Source organism: Stegostoma tigrinum, chromosome 4 (assembly GCF_030684315.1).
Source record: "Stegostoma tigrinum isolate sSteTig4 chromosome 4, sSteTig4.hap1, whole genome shotgun sequence".
Classification (NCBI taxonomy): domain Eukaryota; kingdom Metazoa; phylum Chordata; class Chondrichthyes; order Orectolobiformes; family Stegostomatidae; genus Stegostoma; species Stegostoma tigrinum.
In genome coordinates, this window is record NC_081357.1 from 93,662,819 (window position 1) to 93,683,612 (window position 20,794).

The 20,794-nt window shown below is 44.7% G+C and overlaps 1 protein-coding gene across 1 annotated transcript in view; it reads right to left on the reverse strand.

Annotated features, from left to right (window-relative positions):
- Nucleotides 1–20,794, reverse strand: part of shprh (SNF2 histone linker PHD RING helicase) — a 102,442-nt gene that overhangs the window by 74,495 nt on the left and 7,153 nt on the right. The window contains exons 3-7 of the mRNA XM_048530513.1: nt 19,557–19,686; nt 8,926–9,141; nt 7,703–7,781; nt 5,896–6,046; nt 2,161–2,266 (exon numbers count right to left, since the gene is read on the reverse strand). Coding sequence (XP_048386470.1) covers nt 2,161–2,266; nt 5,896–6,046; nt 7,703–7,781; nt 8,926–9,141; nt 19,557–19,686 — 682 coding nt within the window. The remainder of the gene's footprint in view (nt 1–2,160; nt 2,267–5,895; nt 6,047–7,702; nt 7,782–8,925; nt 9,142–19,556; nt 19,687–20,794) is intronic.

The window sequence follows — 20,794 nt, forward strand, 5'->3', positions numbered from 1 at the left end:
GGAGGAACACAGCAGGTCAGGCAGCAGAGGAGCAGGAAGGCTAACGTTTCGGGTTAGAACCCTTCTTCAGAAACGACCAGGCCACTTCTACCCGAAACGTCAGCTTTCCTGCTCTTCTGATGCTGCCTGACCTGCCATGTTCCTCCAGCTCAACACATGATTTGTTGCTTAATGTTCCTATCCTGGTTTTTGAGCTTCTCCAAGTGCTCAGCCCTCTCCAACTCAGTAATCTCCTCCAGTTAGAGACCTCTATATTCCTTCAATTCTGGCTTATTGAGCATTTCTGATTGTAATTACTCAACCATGGCAGCTGTAATTTCAGCTACCTAAACCCCATGTTCTGGAATTCACTCCCTAAACCTCTCCACATCGCAGAGCTCCTTTTAAACTATTCCTTAAAACTTACCACTTTCAAAAGCTTTTCGACATCTGGTCTAATAGCTCAAGTGGCCTGGTGTCACATTTTGTCCAGTAATGCTTTTATTACACTCCTTGAGCTGTTTAATTATTTTAAGAGCCTTATATAAATGAAGTTCTGGCTGCTCTGCAAGGTTCTTTGCCGCATCTAAAATACTGTCTACAGCTTTTGGGCCAAATTTTTGTGTAGCTGGATCTCCGGGCGTCTTTAAAAATGGTGGACAGGACTCAATTCTGAGACTCCCAGTCTCATCCTCGGTACTAGCAATTTTCATTAGTATGAGGTCAGGATGTGCATTTAAAAATGGTGGACAGGACTCGATTCTGGGACGCCCAGTCCTATCCTCGGTACTGGCAAATTTCACTAGTGTGAGGTCAGGGTGTGCGTACTAAGGCTGCACCCAGCACTCCCTGGTCAGTTCCATTTCTATAGTAGGTATCTCACTACCACCATGCTTCCAATACTCATGGAGTTGGACTAACTTCTTGAGGACACACAGTTTACTGCTCCATAAAGAGAACTACAGTCTAGTTTGGAAAACTTTTTAAAAAAAGTTATTTTTAAAATCTCTCATCAATGCCTCCAGTATGCATGATAGAACCAACAAATCATATGATTTCAAGAGGAAGACTTAAAACATACTGTCAAGAATAGTAAAATAAAGATCTCCTTTGGAAATAACAGCTTCTTTTATAACCTTAGATTCTCCAGCATCGGCAGTTCCTACTATCTCTAGCACATGTGTGACGTGTTTTAAGGCTAACATACCAACAATGTGCTCAACATTTAAAAGTTATACTGATTTTCTCTTATCAAAGCAGACAACTTCAAACTCCCCACATTAAACCTCATCTACCAATTTTTTGTCTGTTGATTTAATCTATTTCAATGCTGTTTAGAATCATAGAAAGCTGCAACATTAGAAGAGGCCATTCAGCCTTCCTGTTTATGCTTGCTGTCTACAACTTCAATTCACCTAGTGGCACTCCCCTGACTTTTCACCATAGCCACGCAAATTCTTCCTTTTTAGAAAATTATCCCATTCCCATCGGACAGCCTTAGTTGGTGCTGCCTCTACCACATTCTCAGGCAACATGTTCGAGATCCAAACTGCTCACAACTTGAGAAAGATTTTCCTTGTCTTGCAATTGCTTCCTTTGCCAATTGTCCGAAATCAATGCCCGATGGTTCACAATTTTTCCATTTATAGGAGCAATTTCTCCCTACCTGTCCAGTCCTATAATTTTTTCATGATTTTAAATACCTCCATCAAACATTCTCTTCATGGATTTTTCATGTTGAACAGCCAAAAATGGCCGAACCTCTTCTCAACAATTTCACTTAAATTCATTACCCATAACACCCGGTATCCACTGGAATGCTCTTCTCTAATTTAGCTCATATGATACAATATACTGTGCAGTGATTAGGGTCACATTGCTTTTTGTCGGATCTTGCTCCACTCAAAATGGTTGCCATGTTTCCAATGTTACAAGTCAAAAGTACTTAATTGGCAGTAAAATGTGTTCGGACATCAGCTAAGTGAGTAAGGGGTTATATGAAAGCAAGCCTTACTTTTGTAAAGTAAATTCGATGAACATAGATTCCATTTCTTTCCTTAAAATGCATCATCAGCAGATAGTGGAGAATGTGCAAATTTCCCACCCCAGGAGCCTGTCTTTATAAAATGTGCTTTAGAAATCATTTCAGTCATGCACTATAACAATAAAAGAATCGCTTACGGGGATAGTTCGCCTTTTCCTTTGGTTTGACTTCAGCTTTCTTCCTATTTGTTTTCTGAGAGGCTGCAGGCAGTGGAGGTGGTATGTAGTAATTTACAGATGTCCCCTAGTAAAAGAAGCACAACATCAATGAAGGATTGGCAGTAATTATTTATTTCATATTTTAACCATCTGAATGATGTCTCCTTCTAACCATTTTAAACAAGAATAAACAATATTAACAAACCCTCTCTTGGAAAATATCACACTAAAGACCACTTTGAAATTTTCAAAAAGCAGTAACATTCAAGTAATAGTAATACCTGCACTCAGGAAAACACAGTCACCTACAAATCACAGAAACAAACGTACACAAGGTAAATTGTCTACTTACTTCATCTGGCTTGAAACAGGGATCAACCCTTTCATCCGCCAGCATACCATAACAAAGAAAATTCTCTGTTGACTTGATCAGAGACTCCACACTATTTATAGTATGGATTCAAGTGTGCATAGATAATGGCAAGGAGATAACAAACAGCATGGAGAATTGTTAAACATCAGAGAATGTAGATTAACAGAAGACAGCTGGAAGATTCAAGTTAATATAGACATATACATTAGGTCCCTTTATTCCTCAATATTCCCGAGGGAACTACCATCTGTTATGTATATCCTTCCTTTATTTGACCTCCCAAAAGGCATTCTTTTGTATTTATCAGGATTAAATTCCTCCTGCCATTGCACTGCCCAATTTACCAGTTAATCAATGTCAGACTGTCCTGAGACCATCCTCCTTGTTTATCAACACCCTGATTTTTGTGCCTTTTGCAAACTTACTAATTAAACCTTTTCCATTCACCTCCAAATTGTTCATATACATAACAAACAGCAAGGGGCCCAGCACCAATTCCTTTGGTACACCACTAGCCACTGGCTTCCAATTACAAAAACAGCCCTCCAACATCACCCTTTGTCTCCTATTTACTGGCCAATTTTACAACCAGTTTGCCAACTTTCCCTGCATTCTATGGGCTCTTACTTTTTGGACCAGCCTTCCATGTAGGACCTTGTCAAAGGCCGAAGATGAGGCCACGTAAACCCTATCAACTGCACTACCCTCAGGGTCTAGGCCCGAAACGTCAGCTTTTGTGCTCCTGAGATGCTGCTTGGCCTGCTGTGTTCATCCAGCCTCACATTTTATTATCTACCCTCACCAACATGTTCAGTCACCTTTTCAAAAAGTGCAAGTGAATTAGTCAGATAGAATCTCCCTCAAACAAATCCATGCTGACTATCCCTGAACAATCCCTGCCTTTTTAAGTATTGATTAATCCCGTACTTCAGAATTTTTTTCAATAATTACCCAACTCTGTTGTTGACTAATTTGTCTGAAATTACCTAGCCTATCGCTGCTGCCCTTCTTGAACAAAGGAACCACATTAACTGTCCTCCAGTCATCAAGCACTTTGCTTCTGGCCACCGCAGTATTAAATAAATCCCCCAGTGCCCCAGCAAACTCCTCCCTTGTGGTCCGTAGCAGTCTGGGATGTATCTCACCAGGCCCTGGGGATATATGCTCCAGTATGTGTGCTAAAACATCTAATACCTCTTCCTTATTAATCTTAGTTTCTCAAGTCGAACCAGAGCACTGTTATCAATTACCATAGGAATATTTAATTAAAGGAGAGAGGGAGAAAAGAGCTTGCAATTTTATCGAACTTTTCATAATCTTGGGATATTTTAAAGTGCTTACAACCAATGAAGTACCTTTTCAACCGAAGGTTGTACAATGTCACAGCAGACAATGCATGCGCAGCGAGATCCTTAAGAACAGTAATGTGATATTGACCAGAAATCTGAAAGCTTCCTTCTGTTTTTTTTTAAATTCATTCACAGGGTGAGGGCGTCACCACATTTATTGCCCAGAGGGCAGTTAAGAGTCAACCACATTACTGTGGGTCTGGAGTCATGTGTAGGCCAGCCCAGGTAAGGAAGGCAGTTTCCTTCCCAAAGGACATTAGTGAAGCAGATGGGTTTTCCAACAATCAACAATGGATTCACAGTCATCGTTAGACTCCCAATTCTAGATACATATTGAATTCCAATTCCATCATTCTGTTTCTTGAGAAAGTGCCATGAGATTGTTTATGTCCACCTGAGAAGTGGTCAGGGCTTGTTTTAATATCTTGTCCAAAAGGCGGAACCTGTGACAGTGCAGCACCACCTCAATACAGTGTACAGTACTGGTGGTGTCAGCCTACATTATGTGTTCAAGTCTCTACAATAGGACTTGAACCCCATGACCTCCCAACTCAGAGGCAAGAATGTAACCCATTGAGACACAGACATAAACCAGCAAAGAGCAAATGCAAGCTCAAAGTGAGCAGGTATTATAGTTCCACCCACTTCGTGTCACTTTCCATGGCCATCCTGGCTCATGTACATCCCCAAACAAACAAACAGAATACAACAGAGGGAAAGAATCAAGCAGAGATACAAAGCAAACAGTAGAGAGACTACTAGAAATTAGGAAAAGACAGAAGCAACACCTGAAAAAGAAAGTCAACAAAAATAAAGGGTATACCTTGCCATTTATCTTGAGCAATCCCATCAGTATAATTAAATAGTTTTGACCAGATGAGACCAGTATTTAATTCAAAGCATCTGGAGGAATATTCATATCTCTTTGGCAAATTCAGTCTCAGCTATGTTAGGGTGAAACAAGAGACAGGCAAGAGCACATATCACACACTCAGTTTGAATCATGGCCTTGTGACCTAGTATCATTCTAGTGAATCTCTGCTGTGGTCTTTGAATGATTTCAATATCCTTTATCCACTGGGGTGCCAGAACTAACTGCAGTACAAGCAAATCACTGTTTGTACAAATTTACCATCAATTCTCAGCTTTATATTCTACACTAAAATTCAGAATCTCAGTTGTTTTGATCAATTCTAATTACAACACTGCCATTGAGGATCTCTATATCCATTGTATCACCCTGTTAAGAAGGGTCTTACAGTCTGCAGTAAATTCCTTCCAAGCTTTTTCCTAATGCAACATTTTCTCTGAAATATCTATGAAATTTGCCTTCAAAATGTAACTGCAGTTGCTGAACTAGCATTCAGCAAGGTTATTAACTGATATATTCTTGAAGATTTCAAAGGATGATATGTAACCTCCAACCGACATAACCAGCTAAAAAGCTTTTCCCACTCCGCAACCTCCGATACTTCAATAGCTAACTACCAGATAATATGCTGTTTACACATAGCCCATTTAATCCACAACGTATTATTCTGTTGGACTGCAGCGGTTCAGAAAGGCAGCTCACGACCATCTTCTCAAGGGCAACTAGGTATGAGCCATAAATGTTGGCAAGTCGTGATGACCACACCCCACGAAAACGATTAAAAAGATAAAAACACACCATTGTTTTTAAGGTCTATTGTGACTTTAACTCCTTTGTTTGCATGCAGCATTATTCACAAGCTGTGAGGCTGGATGAACACAGCAGGCCAAGCAGCTGAAGGGTCTAGGCCCGAAACATCAGCTTTTGTGCTCCTGAGATGCTGCTTGGCCTGCTGTGTTCATCCAGCCTCACATTTTGTTGTCTTGGATTCTTCAGCATCTGCAGTTCCCATTATCTCTTATTCACAAGCTTAATGTTTAATTCTCGAAGGCTTCAGGGCAATCCTGGAGAGTTCACAACTCTAGCAAAGACAAACAGAGAACTTAAACGATGGACCATACCTCTGGGAGTGACAGAGTGTCCTGTTTCATTTCTTTACGTGTGTGTGTCAAAATGAGTGCCAGCATCTCCACAGTTTTCCCCAGACCCATCTCATCTGCCAGGATTCCTCCAGGCCAATCGGCACTCAGCAGGGGGCGCTCACGAATAATGCTAAATCAGATTGAGAGCAGACAGCTTAGTGGGTGGAGTAATTCCAAACTTGTACATTCACATAGAAATCAAAGATGTGTCCAAGAGCTCATTATTTTGGTAAATTAGATAACATACTGTTTACACAACAGGCCATGTAATGCACAAGTATTATTCTATTGCTAAATTTTAAGTAAGGCTACTCTTTTAAAGGACAACTGGGGAGCACTTAGGATGCAAACTATATTTGATCAGGTTAGAGGCACTCCCTGTTGCATGTGAACAGATTCCCAAAGTAAGCAACGCTCCTTGCAGTCAATTCCTTAAATTTTTCATGCAATTATTCTTCAGTTAAGAAAATAACTCGATAAGAAACAAAACAAAGAGAAACTGGGGCAGTAGCAGCAGTTAAGAGAGGTTATCACGGATGCAGAGGGAAGAGAGCACTGGAAGCAGTTTATGAGTGTAACAGAAGGGAATACAGAAACGTTTAGGACAGGAACACAACATGGAAGAAGAGAAGGAGAACAACAAAAGACGAAAAAAGGTAATAAAAGAAACATTAGAAGTGAGAAAGACATTCCTAGTTACACATCTGTCAGATACATCTTTAATTGCTTGGCGTGTCCAATAACGCCTACTTTCGTATTGCACCATCATTCCTTTTGTCATTTAATCTACCCTGTTTTCTAATCTCTCACACTCTTTCCCCTTTGCTTACTTCCTTAAATCTGTTCTTGCTTAAAAACATTTACATCTTTCATATTCTCTATAAAAGGCCTTTGATCGGAAACACTAACTGCATCACTCTCTACTCAGGTATTGCATGAGAGCAACCAGTTTTCAATGCATTTCTACACCACCTTTCATGACCTCAGAAAATCCCAAAAATGAAGAACTCTTTTGAAAGGCAGTCACTGATGCAAAATAAAGAATGCAACATCCAATTTGCCCACAATAAAATCCTACAGACAGCTCTGAGATAATAAGTAGATAATCTGTTCTAATCAAAATGGCTGAGGGATAAATGTTAACCTGGAGAACTCTTTCCTTCTCTTCAAATTAATGGCATGAGATTTTTATGTTCACAGGAGAGGCCGCGGAAAAACAGATTACCTGGAAGATGCATTTTCCAACGGTACAATATTCTCTCGGTACTATACCGAGCCTGTCAACCTAGGTTATTTGCTCAAGGATTTGTATAGAGGCAGGATACGGAAGACAAGCAGACAGCAAGAAAAAGCAAGGCGACTATGAGTGATGTATATGCCTAAAAGATGAAGTCCCGCCAAACTTTACAGTTGATGAAACAAAAACAGAAATTGCTGGAAAAGCTGATCAGGTCTGAGTTCTAAGGGAGGGTCACGGACCCGAAATGTTAATTCTGATTTCTCTTCACAGATGCTGCCATACCTGCAGAGTTTTTTCTAGAAATTTCTCTTTTTGTTTCTGATTTGCAGCATCTGCAGTTCTTTTGGTTTTTAAAGTCAATGAACAAGGTGATTGGACCCTAGCTTAATTTGAATCATTACCTCTGATATACTCGTTACAATAACAAAACTCACAGTAAACTGCTGTGGGTACTGCACCCAACATTCAACATTCCTAGGGTACCAAATTTGGTCTCAATATCAAAAATCAATTTGGTGCAGTTTTTGGACAGTAAAATATACCCACCAGCCAGTGTACGGATTGTAATATATTTTCTTCTCATCCTTTGTGGTGACTTCTTTCCACAACAAATGGAGGGCATTATCTGAAAAAAAAAGTTTTCTTTTAAACTGCATCATTACATTAAACAATATGTTAGAGTTGAATAGGAAAGAATCAGGTTGAAGGCAAGCAAAGAATATTTTAGATGTCTCACCGCAGTGATTTCTGTGGATACCGAGTGTGATGATATTCTCATGTCTGCTCTTCCAACTAAAAATACATACATTTAACCATCCCATCATAGTGCCTGGACAAATGTTTAATTTTTTTTTCTAGACTTTGCAGAATGAGCATTGTTTACCTGCACACTTGCTGGTGCTGGGCATAATTTGAATGCTGCGCAGAAATGCCTGGTCTTCTAGCCTGTTACTGACTGACTGAATCCTCAGTCATTTTTGTTTGCTTTTCCTTCACTCACAAAAATGTGAAATGATTGGAGATGATGCAGCTGAAAGTCTTCAGCGTGTCAGCTGCAGGATTGATGAGAATTATTGCTTCAGTTCAATCACAATGCCTCCCTCGAATCGTACACTTCTATCTCTGATTGTAAACCTCTCTGCAACATGTGACTGGAAAAGTTGGAACAGCCAGTGTGACTTGTGACTGGAGGAGAGATTTTGTCTCACCAGCACAGTCTACTCTTTGAAACAACAGTAATAAATCCAATAGGGAATTCAGGAGAAACTTCTTTACTCAGAGCAGAATTTGTCCCCTCATGGTGTAACCGAGTCGAGCAACATAATCTCATTCAACAGAAAGCAGGGGAAGCACAAGACACAATACTGAAGAAAGGGTCAAAAAAGTCAGATCAGCTGAGATGAATGATCCCAAATTGCGCTGAGAGAGACTGCTGGAGTTACACCAGTAAAAATCGTAATGCTTACTACCACAGAACACTCATATTTTCCCATTGCTAAATCTTTAGTACATAAGGTTATCTACAGCAATGTAGGAAGCAATTCAGCACAGCGACAAGATGGTAAGGCTACCTCACCGCTTCTAATTTTAAAGTGCAATTCAAAGCATCAGGAAAAAAGCAAAACTGCCAAAGGAACAGTAATAATTTTCACCTTCAAAAGGAGATTTATCTTCAGTCCAAAAAGTGTGGTAGTAAGCATTACGATCAGTCCAAAAAAATTATGTTCAGTTCAGAGGTTTACGTTCACAGGTTTCTGGTTCAAACTTACTGCTTGAAGAGGAGCCAGGACTACATTGTTCTCTCTGAAGCATCCAACTGACAGCTTTGCACTGATATGATCTGAGGGTTGGGACAAGCAAAGGGTGCTGAACTTTCTCAATGTACAGAGTTTCTTGCTGATGTGCATGCCTTACAAAATCATAAAGCTCTTCAATGTTCTCCCTTTCACGTTCTTTATCAGCTTCTTCTGTGATACTTGAGCAATCTAAATGAAAGTAAGGAAAATTTTCACAATTTATGAGAAAATTACAGCTAAGGATGTGAAAAAAAGGACTGCAGTACACAAACATACAAATAGATACAGTGTTGTAAAAGTCTTTAAAGAACCAAAGACAATAATCAAGATTTCAGAGAATAATAGGTGATACTGTTTCTTAAATTTTCATTATTTAAGCCATTTCAAATTCATCTGTGTTTGATAAAATATCACATAACAGGCTTGCCAGCAAAGGTGAAATTTATGGTATAAACGGCATAATGGCAACTTGGATATCTTACTCGTTGATTACAGCAAACAGAGTTGAGCAGTTATTTTCCAGATTGGAAAATGGTGTATAACAAGGCACCTGAGGGGTTCACTTGCACATCCATCAATGTGGTCTACTGTATCCACTGCTCCCGATGTGGCCTCTTCTGCATTTGTGAGGCCAAGCAAAGGCTCAGAGACCATTCTGTAGAGCACCTGCACTCTGTTTGCAACAAACGACAACACCTTCTAGTCGTGAACCATTTCAACTCCCTCTTCCACTCCCTGGATGACATGTCCATCCTGGTCATAATGACACCACCCGAAAACTGAAGGAGCAGCACCTCATACTCCGCCCTGGGAACCTGAAGCCCATTGGTCTAAGTGTACATTTTACCAGTTTCAAAATCTCCCCATCCTCAGCCTCATCCCATGACCAACCCTCCCTCTCATCCCCGCCTCCTTGACCCTGACATAACCTGTCCATCTTCTCTCCCACCTATCCACTCCTCCCACCACACTGACCAATCCCCACCACTCCATACCTGCGCTCACCTATCACCATCCCATCTACCTTCCCCAGCCCCACACCCCTTTCTCTATTTATTTCTGAGCTCCATCTCTCGCCCCCATTTCTGAAGAAAGGTCCTGACCTGAAACGTCAACTTTTCTGCTCCTCTGATAGAGCCTGGCCTGTTGTGTTCATCCAGCTCCACATTGTGTTATACCAGAGAGGCTCTAACTAGGATCACTGTTTTTCTCAATATATGTTGATGACATACTCTTTGTACAGATAGGGTTTCAACATTTGCAGTCAATACAAAACTGGAGACGTTGTGAACAGTGAGCAAAGTACATTTAAGCCCTTGCTTTACTTGCCTCACTTAATATTGATTTGGTTTATACTTTTTGTTAATTCTTTAAGGTCTCTGCCTAACATTACCATTTTTGCTTTTACATCATCCTTGCTGTTAAAGAATCATGAAGTTGTGCTACTGGAAGGTTTGCCTGCAACTTTAGGAGATGGCTTGGAAGATTCCCAGATCAGATCAGATCAGTTTCTGCCCTGCTGGCTGCCTTATTCACTGACATATGGCAGGTGAAATTCAATAGAGTTGAGTGTGAAATGACACCTGTTGGTAGTTAGAACAAAGAGAGGCAACATAATTTAAAGAAGTCAATCCTCAAGAGGATACAGGAACAGAGAGAACTGGATCTATAGATGCATAGATTTTGAAGGTCCCAAGGTGGGTTGAGAAACCGGTTAAGAAGGAATATGGAACCCCGTCAATATTCAGAGGTATGAAATACAAAGTAAGGAATTTACAATGAACCTTGAATAAAATTTGGCTTCTTCTGGAGTATTCTGTTCGATTCTAGATAAGAAGGTTTCAGCAAAGGTGCGAATAGGTTTACAAGATTGATCCCAGGATTGAGAAACTTTGTTTAAGACAACAGATTGAATAACCTAGAGTTGTTTTCCTTAGAACAGACTGACAGGACGTTTGATAAAGGTATTTAAAATCATGGGGGATGTAAAGAGAGTAGATAGAGAGAAACTGATCCCATTAGCAAAATGGTTGAGAACTGATTTAAGGTGATTGCAAAAAAAGCAACAGTGACAGAAGGCAAAACTTTATTTTTCACACAGTAAATGATTAAGACAATGGAATGCACTGTCCTAAAATGTGAGGGAGACAGGTTCAGTTGTGGCTTTCAAAAGGGAATTGGACAACAGAAGGAAAAACAGACTTTGGAGAAAGAACAGGAGCAGGACAAGTTGAGCTGTACTTGAGAGAGCCAGCCATGAAGGAACTGTTTCGCTATCCATGCCGTGATTTTAAGTGAGATTTTACAAGCACACTTTCTTATGTAAAAGGTATGTAAAAATACTAGTTGGAAGTGAAAGTTAATGCCAGGCATATATTTAAGTTAAATGCCAGTAGCAGGATAAAAACACATTTATGCAAATTGATAAAAAGTTCAGGAATGCATATAAATCGCCTGAATAATGGAATGGACTCAAGGGGCTAAATGGTTGGCTCTTGCTCCTATGTCCCTCCGAGGAAGCAGTTTTTCAGATAGGGAGCAATGAGGTCTGGAATAATCTCTGGATAGGGAGCAAATGGCAGAAACTTTACTGCATTCAACAGGCAGTTAAGCCTCTGGACAGAAAATTTGTAGGTTTATACAGACAGTTGCTTAAACCACTCCAGATAACTGGGGCTCAATAAATAGCATACTTGCATCTTGCAGGTTGTGTGTTCAAACTGCATTCCACACGTCACATTCTAGGAATGCATTCTCAATGGAGTACTGAAGATGTGCCAACTGGGCATGATATGTTCTTTTAGGTGATATGTTAGTCTCAGACCCCGCCTCTTAAGCTAAAAATACCTGGTACTGTTTCTAAGAAGACAGGTATTCTCCTCTTCATTGTACTCTAATGCATTCTTACTTCTCAAATATCCCCTTTGGGATCTTTGGCCGGTTTCCTGTATTTCGAGTGTCACTACAACTGGGCAAATATTTATCAAATTAGATAAACTAGCACATTGCTGTGAAAGCTGTCCTGTATCCTATTGGGTGCCAGGTCAGGCAAATGTGCACAGGGTAATAAACAGTTTTTTTTTCCTGGATGGCTGAAGATTACAAATATAGAACCGAAGGTCTTAACAAGGTAACCTGATGAAAGATCAGTATATAACTTTACAATAAAATCACTATTGCAAGGCCCATTAAACTTGTGTTCCTGGATTGGCTCGCTACTGAAAAGATAAATCCTTTGCATTTGGCATGTTCAAGGATTAACACAAGAGATTTTTTGGGGGGGTGGGGATGGTGAAAAACACACAAAACTCAGAAAAAAAGAGGTCCAGGCAGCAAATCATTTGCCTTGGAGATAATGGGAACTGCAGATGCTGGAGATTCCAAGATAATAAAATGTGAGGCTGGATGAACACAGCAGGCCAAGCAGCATCTCAGGAGCACAAAAGCTGACGTTTCGGGCCTAGACCCTTCATCAGAGAGCTCTCTGATGAAGGGTCTAGGCCCGAAACGTCAGCTTTTGTGCTCCTGAGATGCTGCTTGGCCTGCTGTGTTCATCCAGCCTCACAAATCATTTGCCTTGGTTTGTTGTCACTATACGAGACCAGAGAAATACTATAGGCTACATGAACTACTAACATTTTATCTTTGCTGATTTCAGAAAGGTTGTGTCAATATTAGCCCTCTCATTTTGGTTATTTTAACAAATTTGCCTCGAATAGTGCTTTGTGCGTTGCATTGCATTTCGCTTCAAGCATAGGATAGTATCACAAAAGAATATACATTATTCTGGCAACCGTTGACTCACTTCTAATAACATATATACACCCCAAGCTTTGCCAATCTTACATTTCTGCACATTGATGAGTTTGTTCTGTGACTCGTTAAGACCTGCCAAAGAACACTCAGCATGCACTCAGCCTCTGGTTGCTGGTTTCTCCCTTTGTTTCTTTAGGGGGAGATATTTTAGAAAGAACAACAGAATTGTAACTATCTTTGGTCACCCAGACCAATTCAGATATTGACTGTTAGCTGTAGTTAGAGAGTTGCAATCTCAATTCTGAGTTACAAGATCAAGGGTTCAAACCTCACTCTAAAAACATGAGCACAAGAAGTTAGGCTGACACAGTAACACAACACAGTACTAAGGGTATACTGTACCATCAGAAATATCATACTTTGGATGTGAAATTCAACCGAGGTCAGGAATGCACTACCAGTAAAAGTGGTGGAAGCAGGCACATTGGTGACATTTAAGAGGCATCTGGATGGCTACATGGATAGGAAGGAAATAGAGGGATACAGACTGAATAAGGCATCTTATGTTTTTTTAGTTTGGGCATGATGATCAGCACTGACCTGGAGAACATAAGCACCTGTACTTCTCTGGATGTAAGTTTGCTCGCTGAGCTGGAAGGTTCGTTTTCAGACGTTTCGTCACCATTCCAAGTAACATCATCAGTGAGCCTCCGGTAAAGTGTTGGTGTTATGTCCCGCTTTCTATTTATCTGTTTAAGTTTCCTTGGGTTGGTGATGTCATTTCCTGTGTTGATGTCATCACCAACCAAAGGAAACCTAAACACATAAATAGAAAGCGGGACATAACACCAACACTTTACCGGAGGCTCACTGTTGATGTTACCTAGAATGGTGACGGATTGTCTGGGAACAAACCTTCCAGCTCAGTGAACCAGCTTACATCCGGAACAAAATAAAGACCCACTCTTTTGTGGACCGAGAAGAGGAGAGCGTGACTGTGTTGGAGGTGGAAGGTCGGGTTGGCTGTGCACCCTTGCAACCGGTGGATCTTAATGCTGGCTTCGGCCTAACGCTGGTTCAAGGAAGCAGCCAACCTGCAATGATGGCTGCGGCAAGTGCTCGTGCCCCAGGTCAGGGGACCCGGAACACCATCCGCGTTTCCGTGAAGGTGGATGAAGGTGCACCTGTGGACTGCACCTTCTTCGTGAAGAGGGTCCTATTGGACTGTTGTGGGTTCGCCGCTGCGGACATTTACTGCCTGCTGGATTTCCCTGGAGGAGGTTTCTACGATGTAACCTTCAGGAGTGCCAAGCTTTGTGCGCGCTTCCTGGAGGTTTTCAAGGAAAAAGGAGGTGCAGGCCCCCTTTCTGTACTGACCACTGTCCCGCTGTTCGTGATGCCGGTGCAGAGAAGCCGTATGGTCACTGTACACATGTACAACCCGCATGTGCCAGCAGTTGATGTTCTGACCTTCCTTGGAAGGTACGTGAAGGTGGAAGGGGACCTAACCGACATCATGGACCCCTTCGGGATCTGGACAAGTAAGAGGCAGGTCAGGGTGATGCTGAGGACAGGCGCGGATGGGAACATCATACACCCACTGTCCAGCTTCGCGATCGGCGACAGCAAGGGGTACCTGACGTATGCAGGACAACCCAAAGTCTGCCATGACTGTGGTAGGTCAGGTCACGTGGCGGCTGACTGCAAAGTCACCATCTGCAGGGAGGAGGGACACCTGCAAAGGATTGCCCAAAGGAAATAAGCTGCAACCTTTGCGGGGAAGCGGGCCACATCTACAGTGCATGCCCGCGGCGGGGGACCACCTACGCTCAGGTCGCCAGCAGGGGCAATGTGGGGCAAGCCCCCCCCCAGGAGACAAAGGCACCAGGCCCCTGCAAGGACCCCCCCTAGTGTGCAAGAGGGACCAGCCCCGCAGGATGGACCCGAGGGCAGCACAGCGCCCCTGCAGGCTCTGGTCCCCCCCCCCGACAACCCGGAGTCGATGGAGGAGGCGACAGGTGACCCAGGGGAGTGGACGACAGTCCAGAAGGCAAGGAGGAAGGCACGCTGGAGGGCCCCAGCTCCGCAACCATCAGGCGGAAATAGGCAGCTACAGTGGGGATATAAGAGCTCCTCTGATGAGGAGGATTCGGAGGAGGCCCGCCCAAAGCAGAAGCTGAAGACTTCACTGACAAGGAAAGCAGCACCCCGCTTCCAGGGGACGGGAAGTGTCCTGAGTTCCCACCGGCACCCAGTCACGCGCTGCTGGGGCACTGGAGGACCCCCTGGAAACTGCAGGCGGGAAAAAGGAAACAACTTGCCCCCAACCTGACCCAGAGCCGGACTCTCCTGCCTCCGTACCTCCAACGGAGGGATGCCACCCGGAAGGCAGCACAGACGGTTTCCTGAGGCCAGAGAGCGTCCAGCAGTTCGCCTGGGCAATGGGCATGAAGGGACAGATGGAGGGGCTGGACGTTGGACTTGGGAGGGTACTGCGGTCACTGCCCACAATGGGGTACGAGTTGCGAGCGTTAATATGCGCAGCGTCAAGTCCACCGCAAGATGTGTGTCCACGTTGGCCTACCTGACCTCGGTCAAGACAGACCTCCTGTTTCTGCAGGAGTGCGAGATACCGCACCTCAGCAGGTACAGGAAATGGTCAGGCGCCTGGACCTGTGGGCCTTCAATCTGGTCAGGGGGTAATGACTGTCGCTCCTCGGGGCTGGCTATTCTGCTGCGGGGGCGCAACTTCACCATCTCTCAAGTTCAGGAGGTGGTGGTGGGGGAGGGGGGGGCGGCTCCTAGTGGCTGACGTCACCTACAGGAACGCTCCCCTGATGCTGATCAACGTGTACGGCCCAGCAGATGGCCATCCTGCAGCGGCTTCCACCCCTGCTGGCTACGTCCAGGCCAGTCATCCTAGGCGGAGACTTCAACTGCATCATCGATGCAGATGAAAGATTTGGCGTGGGGACAGCGGGTTGGGGGGGTCAACTGGACATCACGTCCGGATTCCTGATGGGCACAGTGAAGGACGCTAAGCTGCTCGACGTCTTCAGCACCCATGCAGACGGAGCGCAGCGGAGATACACCTGGTCCGGGCCAGACGGGTCTATCCGCTCAAGGGTAGACTTCCTGTTTGTGTCATGGGCATTCGCGGTCAGGTCCACCGGCGTCGAGCCGGTGTTCTTCTCTGACCACTGCCTCCTGCTGGCCGACTGTCACTTACAGGACGGCCAGCCAGCCGGCAAGGGGACGTGGAAGCTCAACATGACTCTGTTGACCCCAGAGAACGTCGAGGAGCTTAAGAGGGAATACGCCGGTTGGAGAACCGTTAAACCCCTCTTTGAGTCTCCGGGCAACTGGTGGGAGACAGTGAAGGAGAATATCAAGAGGTTCTTTGTCCTCGAGGGTGTTCGGAAAGCGAGAGAGAGGTGGATAAAGCTGTCGCGACTCCAGAAAAGGGTGTAGAACCTGCTCCTTCTGCAGTTGATGGGGGTCGATGTCACGGAGGACCTCCGTGAGGTGAGGGGCCAGCAAGCCTCGCTCTTCGCCGCGGATACCTCCAGGATAATCTCCCGGTCCAGGGTCCGCTCTGTGGAGCAGGACGAGGCGTGCTCGCGTTTCTTCTTTCAGAAGGTGCACAAAGAAAGCTCTGTGCTTAGCCGGCTGAAGGAGGATGATGGTTCGGTGACGTTGTCTCGGCCCGACATTTTGAGGATCAGCAGATCCTTCTATGCTGGACTGTATGACGCAAAGCCCACGGACAGCACGGACTCCGAGTCGTTCCTGTCGTCTATCACGGCAGTCTTAGACGACAGCACGAGGGAGTGGCTGGACCGGCCGATATCCCTGGACGAGCTGACCAGAACCCTCAAGTCCTTTGAGAGGAATAAGACTCCCGGGAGCGACGGCTTACCGGTCGAGCTGTATTCCGCTCTGTGGGACCTGGTTGGCCAGCACCTGCTGGAGGTGTACGATAGTGCGCTTTGGGCAGGGGAAATGTGCAAGTCCATGAGGAAGGGCATCATCACCCTCATTTACAAGAGGAAGGGGGAGAGGGAAGAAACTAAGAATTGGCGTCCCATTTCATTATTGAACGTGGACTACAAAATCCTGGCCAAGGTCATAGCCAACCGGGTCAGGTCTGTCCTGGAGTCGGTGATTCACCCTGACCAAACCTGTGCCGTGCCGGGCAGGAAGATCGCTGAGAGCCTCGCGCTCATCAGGGATACGATCGCCTACATGCAGGACAGGTGGGTGGACACCTGCCTCGTCAGCCTGGGCCAGGAGAAGGCCTTCGACAGGGTCTCTCATGCTTACAGGGGTTCGGGGAGGGCATCCGGAATTGGATCTGGATGCTCTACACCAACATCATTAGCGCAGTCACGACGAACGGGTGGGAATCGGACAGCTTTCCCGTCAGATCTGGAGTCAGGCAAGACTGCCCGCTCTCTCCTGCCTTGTTCGTGTGCTGTGTGGAGCCCTTCGCCGCATCCATCAGGAAGGACGTGAGCCTGAAGGGCGTGACTATCCCAGGCAGTGGAGGCCTGTAGGTCAAGACCTCCCTGTACATGGACGATGTCGCCGTCTTCTGCACTGATCGTGGGTCAGTGAGTAGGCTGTTGGACATCTGTGGCCAGTGTGAACTGGCCTTGGGTGCCAAAGTCAATAGGGGTAAGAGCAAGGCCATGTTCTTCGGGAACTGGGACGACCGCTCCTTCATCCTCTTCACCGTCAGGGCAGACTGCCTGAAGGTGCTGGGTGTTTGGTTCGGTGGAGCTGGGGCATGCAATAAGACTTGGGTGGAGCGTATCACCAAACTGAAGCAGAAGCTGAGCAGGTGGACGCTCGGGTCCCACTCCATTGCGGGTAAGAACCTGGTTAGCAGGTGCGAGGGGCTTTCGGTACTGTTGCACGTGGCGCAGGCCTGGCCTATTCCCTGGACCAGTGCCGCTGCGGTCACCCGGGCCATCTTCCACTTCATTTGGGGGTCGAGGATGGACCGGGTCCGCAGGGACACCATATACAAAGACCTGGAAAATGGGAGAAAGGGCATATCGAATGCCACCCTCGCCCTGATGGCAACCTTTGTGTGCGGCTGCATCAAGTTGTGCGTAGATCCTCAGTACGCAAACACCGAGTGTCACTACTTACTGAGGTTCTACCTGTCCCCGGTGTTGCGAAGGATGGGCCCGGCCTCGTTGCCGCAGAACGCTCCGAGTAGTTGGACTGTCCCGTACCACCTGTCCTTCGTGGAGAAATTTTTGAAAGGAAACACCTTTGACCACAAGGCCGTCAGACAGTGGTCAGCACGTAGTATTCTTGAGACCCTTCGGGAAAAGGAGAGGGTGGATCCCGTCGTGTGCTTCCCCACGCAGACTGCCAAAGTCATTTGGCAGAATGCCTCATCGCCAGAACTTTCAAACAAGCACAAGGACATTGCTTGGCTGGCAGTGAGAGGGGCTCTGCTAGTGAGATCCTTTATGCACGCCCGGAATCTCTGTGTCACCGCACGCTGCCCTCGAGGCGGATGTCGGGGGGATGAGACTGTCGATCACCTCCTTCTGGAGTGTGCCTCTGCGCAGGAGGTCTGGCGGGGGATGCAGTGATATTTGTCGAGGTTCGTCCCGAGCAGCTCCATGACACGGGACTCCGTGCTCTATGGGCTGTTTCCCGGGACGCACACCGAGACCAACATCAACTCCGCCTGGAGGACCATCAATGCGGTCAAAGACGCTCTTTGGTCTGCCTGCTACTTGCTGGTCTGCCAGCTGAAAGAACTGACCCCGACCGAGTGTTGCAGACTGGCGCACTCCAAGGTCCAGGACTACGTGCTGAGGGACGCGCTAAAGCTTGGGGCAGCCGCCGCCAAGGCACGGTGGGGAAAGACCACCATATGAGACCTCTCATCCAGAATAGAAACAAAGGCCCTATCTAGTAACTCGGCCCAGCTCGCGCCTTCCCAACTGGTCAGGGGGCCAACTGGGACTGTGCGGGGAGACGACTGCCGGGGTATTTTCTTTACTTTGTTGTTTTTTCTTTGTTTTGTTGTTTCCTTTAGTTGATGTACGTACCCCGTGGGTAACCCGGAGCGGCATACATGACTGGGTAGGTGTATAAATGTTTTAGTTTTTGCACATTCTATGAATAAAAAGTATATTTTTTCAAATAAAAAAAGTGACGAAACGTCTGAAAACGAACCTTCCAGCTCAGCGAGCAAACTTACTGCCAGAACCTCAACCTGAGCTACAAATCCCCTCAAAACCCGCTAACCTGTACTTCTCTTTTGTTCTTTGTTTTGCTCTTTTGTCTGCTGTCCCAAGTATGTAAAAAGAAAAATCAAATATCATTATTTCAAAGAAAAATGAATAGGTTATTCCTGATGACCTAGCCAAAAATGTTCTGTTATGAAACGCTGGAAGAAAATTCTTCAGATCATTATCATGTAGCACTATATTTCTTCCAAGATTTGAAATTCACACCAGAGGTCACAAAAAACCTCCATACTTTAGTTCTTCCTTTTGGTGCATATCAGTTCTGGGAGCACCGAGCAAGGCAATATTGATCCAAAGATGAGGTCAACAGTGATGCAAGATGTTGCAGCTAGAAGCGCTGAACAGCAGAAAATGAGCAAACGAACTGCCAAATAATTTGGCTTTGACAGTTCTCAAATCAGCCTGACTCTATTTTAGGGAATGAATGGGTATCTGGGGTAAGTGGGAATGTGAAGATGAGGCCACAGTCTGATCAGCTATTGCCTTATTGTTTGGTGGAACAGGTCTGAGGGATCAAATGGTCGACTCCTGCTTCTGATTGTATGTTTGTATTCATTTTGGAAATTATACCTGGAACTGTTAAGTCATAAAAATATTCCATGAGTTTCTGCATCAGTGCATTTGTCTTTTTCATCCTGCAGCTTCCTTCACTCAGGAACTCTGGTTTTCCCAAACCAGACTCAAGAAGATATACACCAATCTACAGAGCAAAAAAAAAGTTTGTAAGTCACAATTAAAGTAAACAAATTGACAATAAAATTCAAATATATGTGCCTCGGTTAGTAGCACACTGGTCTCTACGTCACAAAGTTCTAGGGTCAAGTTCCACTCCAGGGCTTGAAAATCCTCTACAAAAACATCATGGCTGAAAGTCCAGCACAGTACAAAGGAAACACTGCAATATCTTTCAAATGAGATAGTAAACTGCACCTTCTCCTCGCTCGGTGGAAAATATCCTATGGCATTATTTTGGAGATGAATAGAGTTATCATCTCCAGTCTCTTGGCCAACATTTATCCTTCAAGTAACATCCCAAAAAAATGAATTCTAGTCATTATTACATCACTGTTTGGGAGTTTACTGTCCGTAGACTGGGTGCCATGTTTCTAATATTACAACAGTGACTACACTGCAAAATGTGCTGGATTGACTGGGAAACACTTTGGGGTGGCTGGTAGCAGTGAACAGCAGAGAAAGCGTGTGAGGAAGCTAAGAAGTAAATTGTAGACCTAGTTGTGACCAGTCAAATAGATGGATTGAGCAGGATTCTGCGTTATGATTGTGCAAATTCTAATATTAAAACAAAGATCGTATTTTACATAGTTCCTTCGGGGATAATATAATTCAGACAAATCGTCATTCCCAAAGAGTGATGAGAATGTCGAACTGGCTACCACAGGAGCAGTTCATAATAGCACACGGGCATTTAAAGGAGTCTAGTTAAGTACATAGAAAGGAGGTCTTCTGACACAATGGATAATATTGTTGCCTTCAAGCCAGAAGTTCCATATTCAGGTCCCACACAGAATTTGGTGGCCAAGGATTCCCTTGCGATAGCCAAACAGGTTCAGATTCAACCAGCAAATCCTTCCAAAACACACTGTGGCAGTTGATAACAGCAGGAAAGATTTCTGGTCAGCCACATGTTGCAAAGAAAATTGAAGCCTCCATCATCACTATCCATAAACTACAGTATCCTTGTAAAAATGCATATTGCCACAGCAAATCAGACTCCAACATCTACCGAACAATAGCACCAGACCAGGTGAGTAGAGGAGAAAGGGGCAGAATGATATGTGAATGGAATT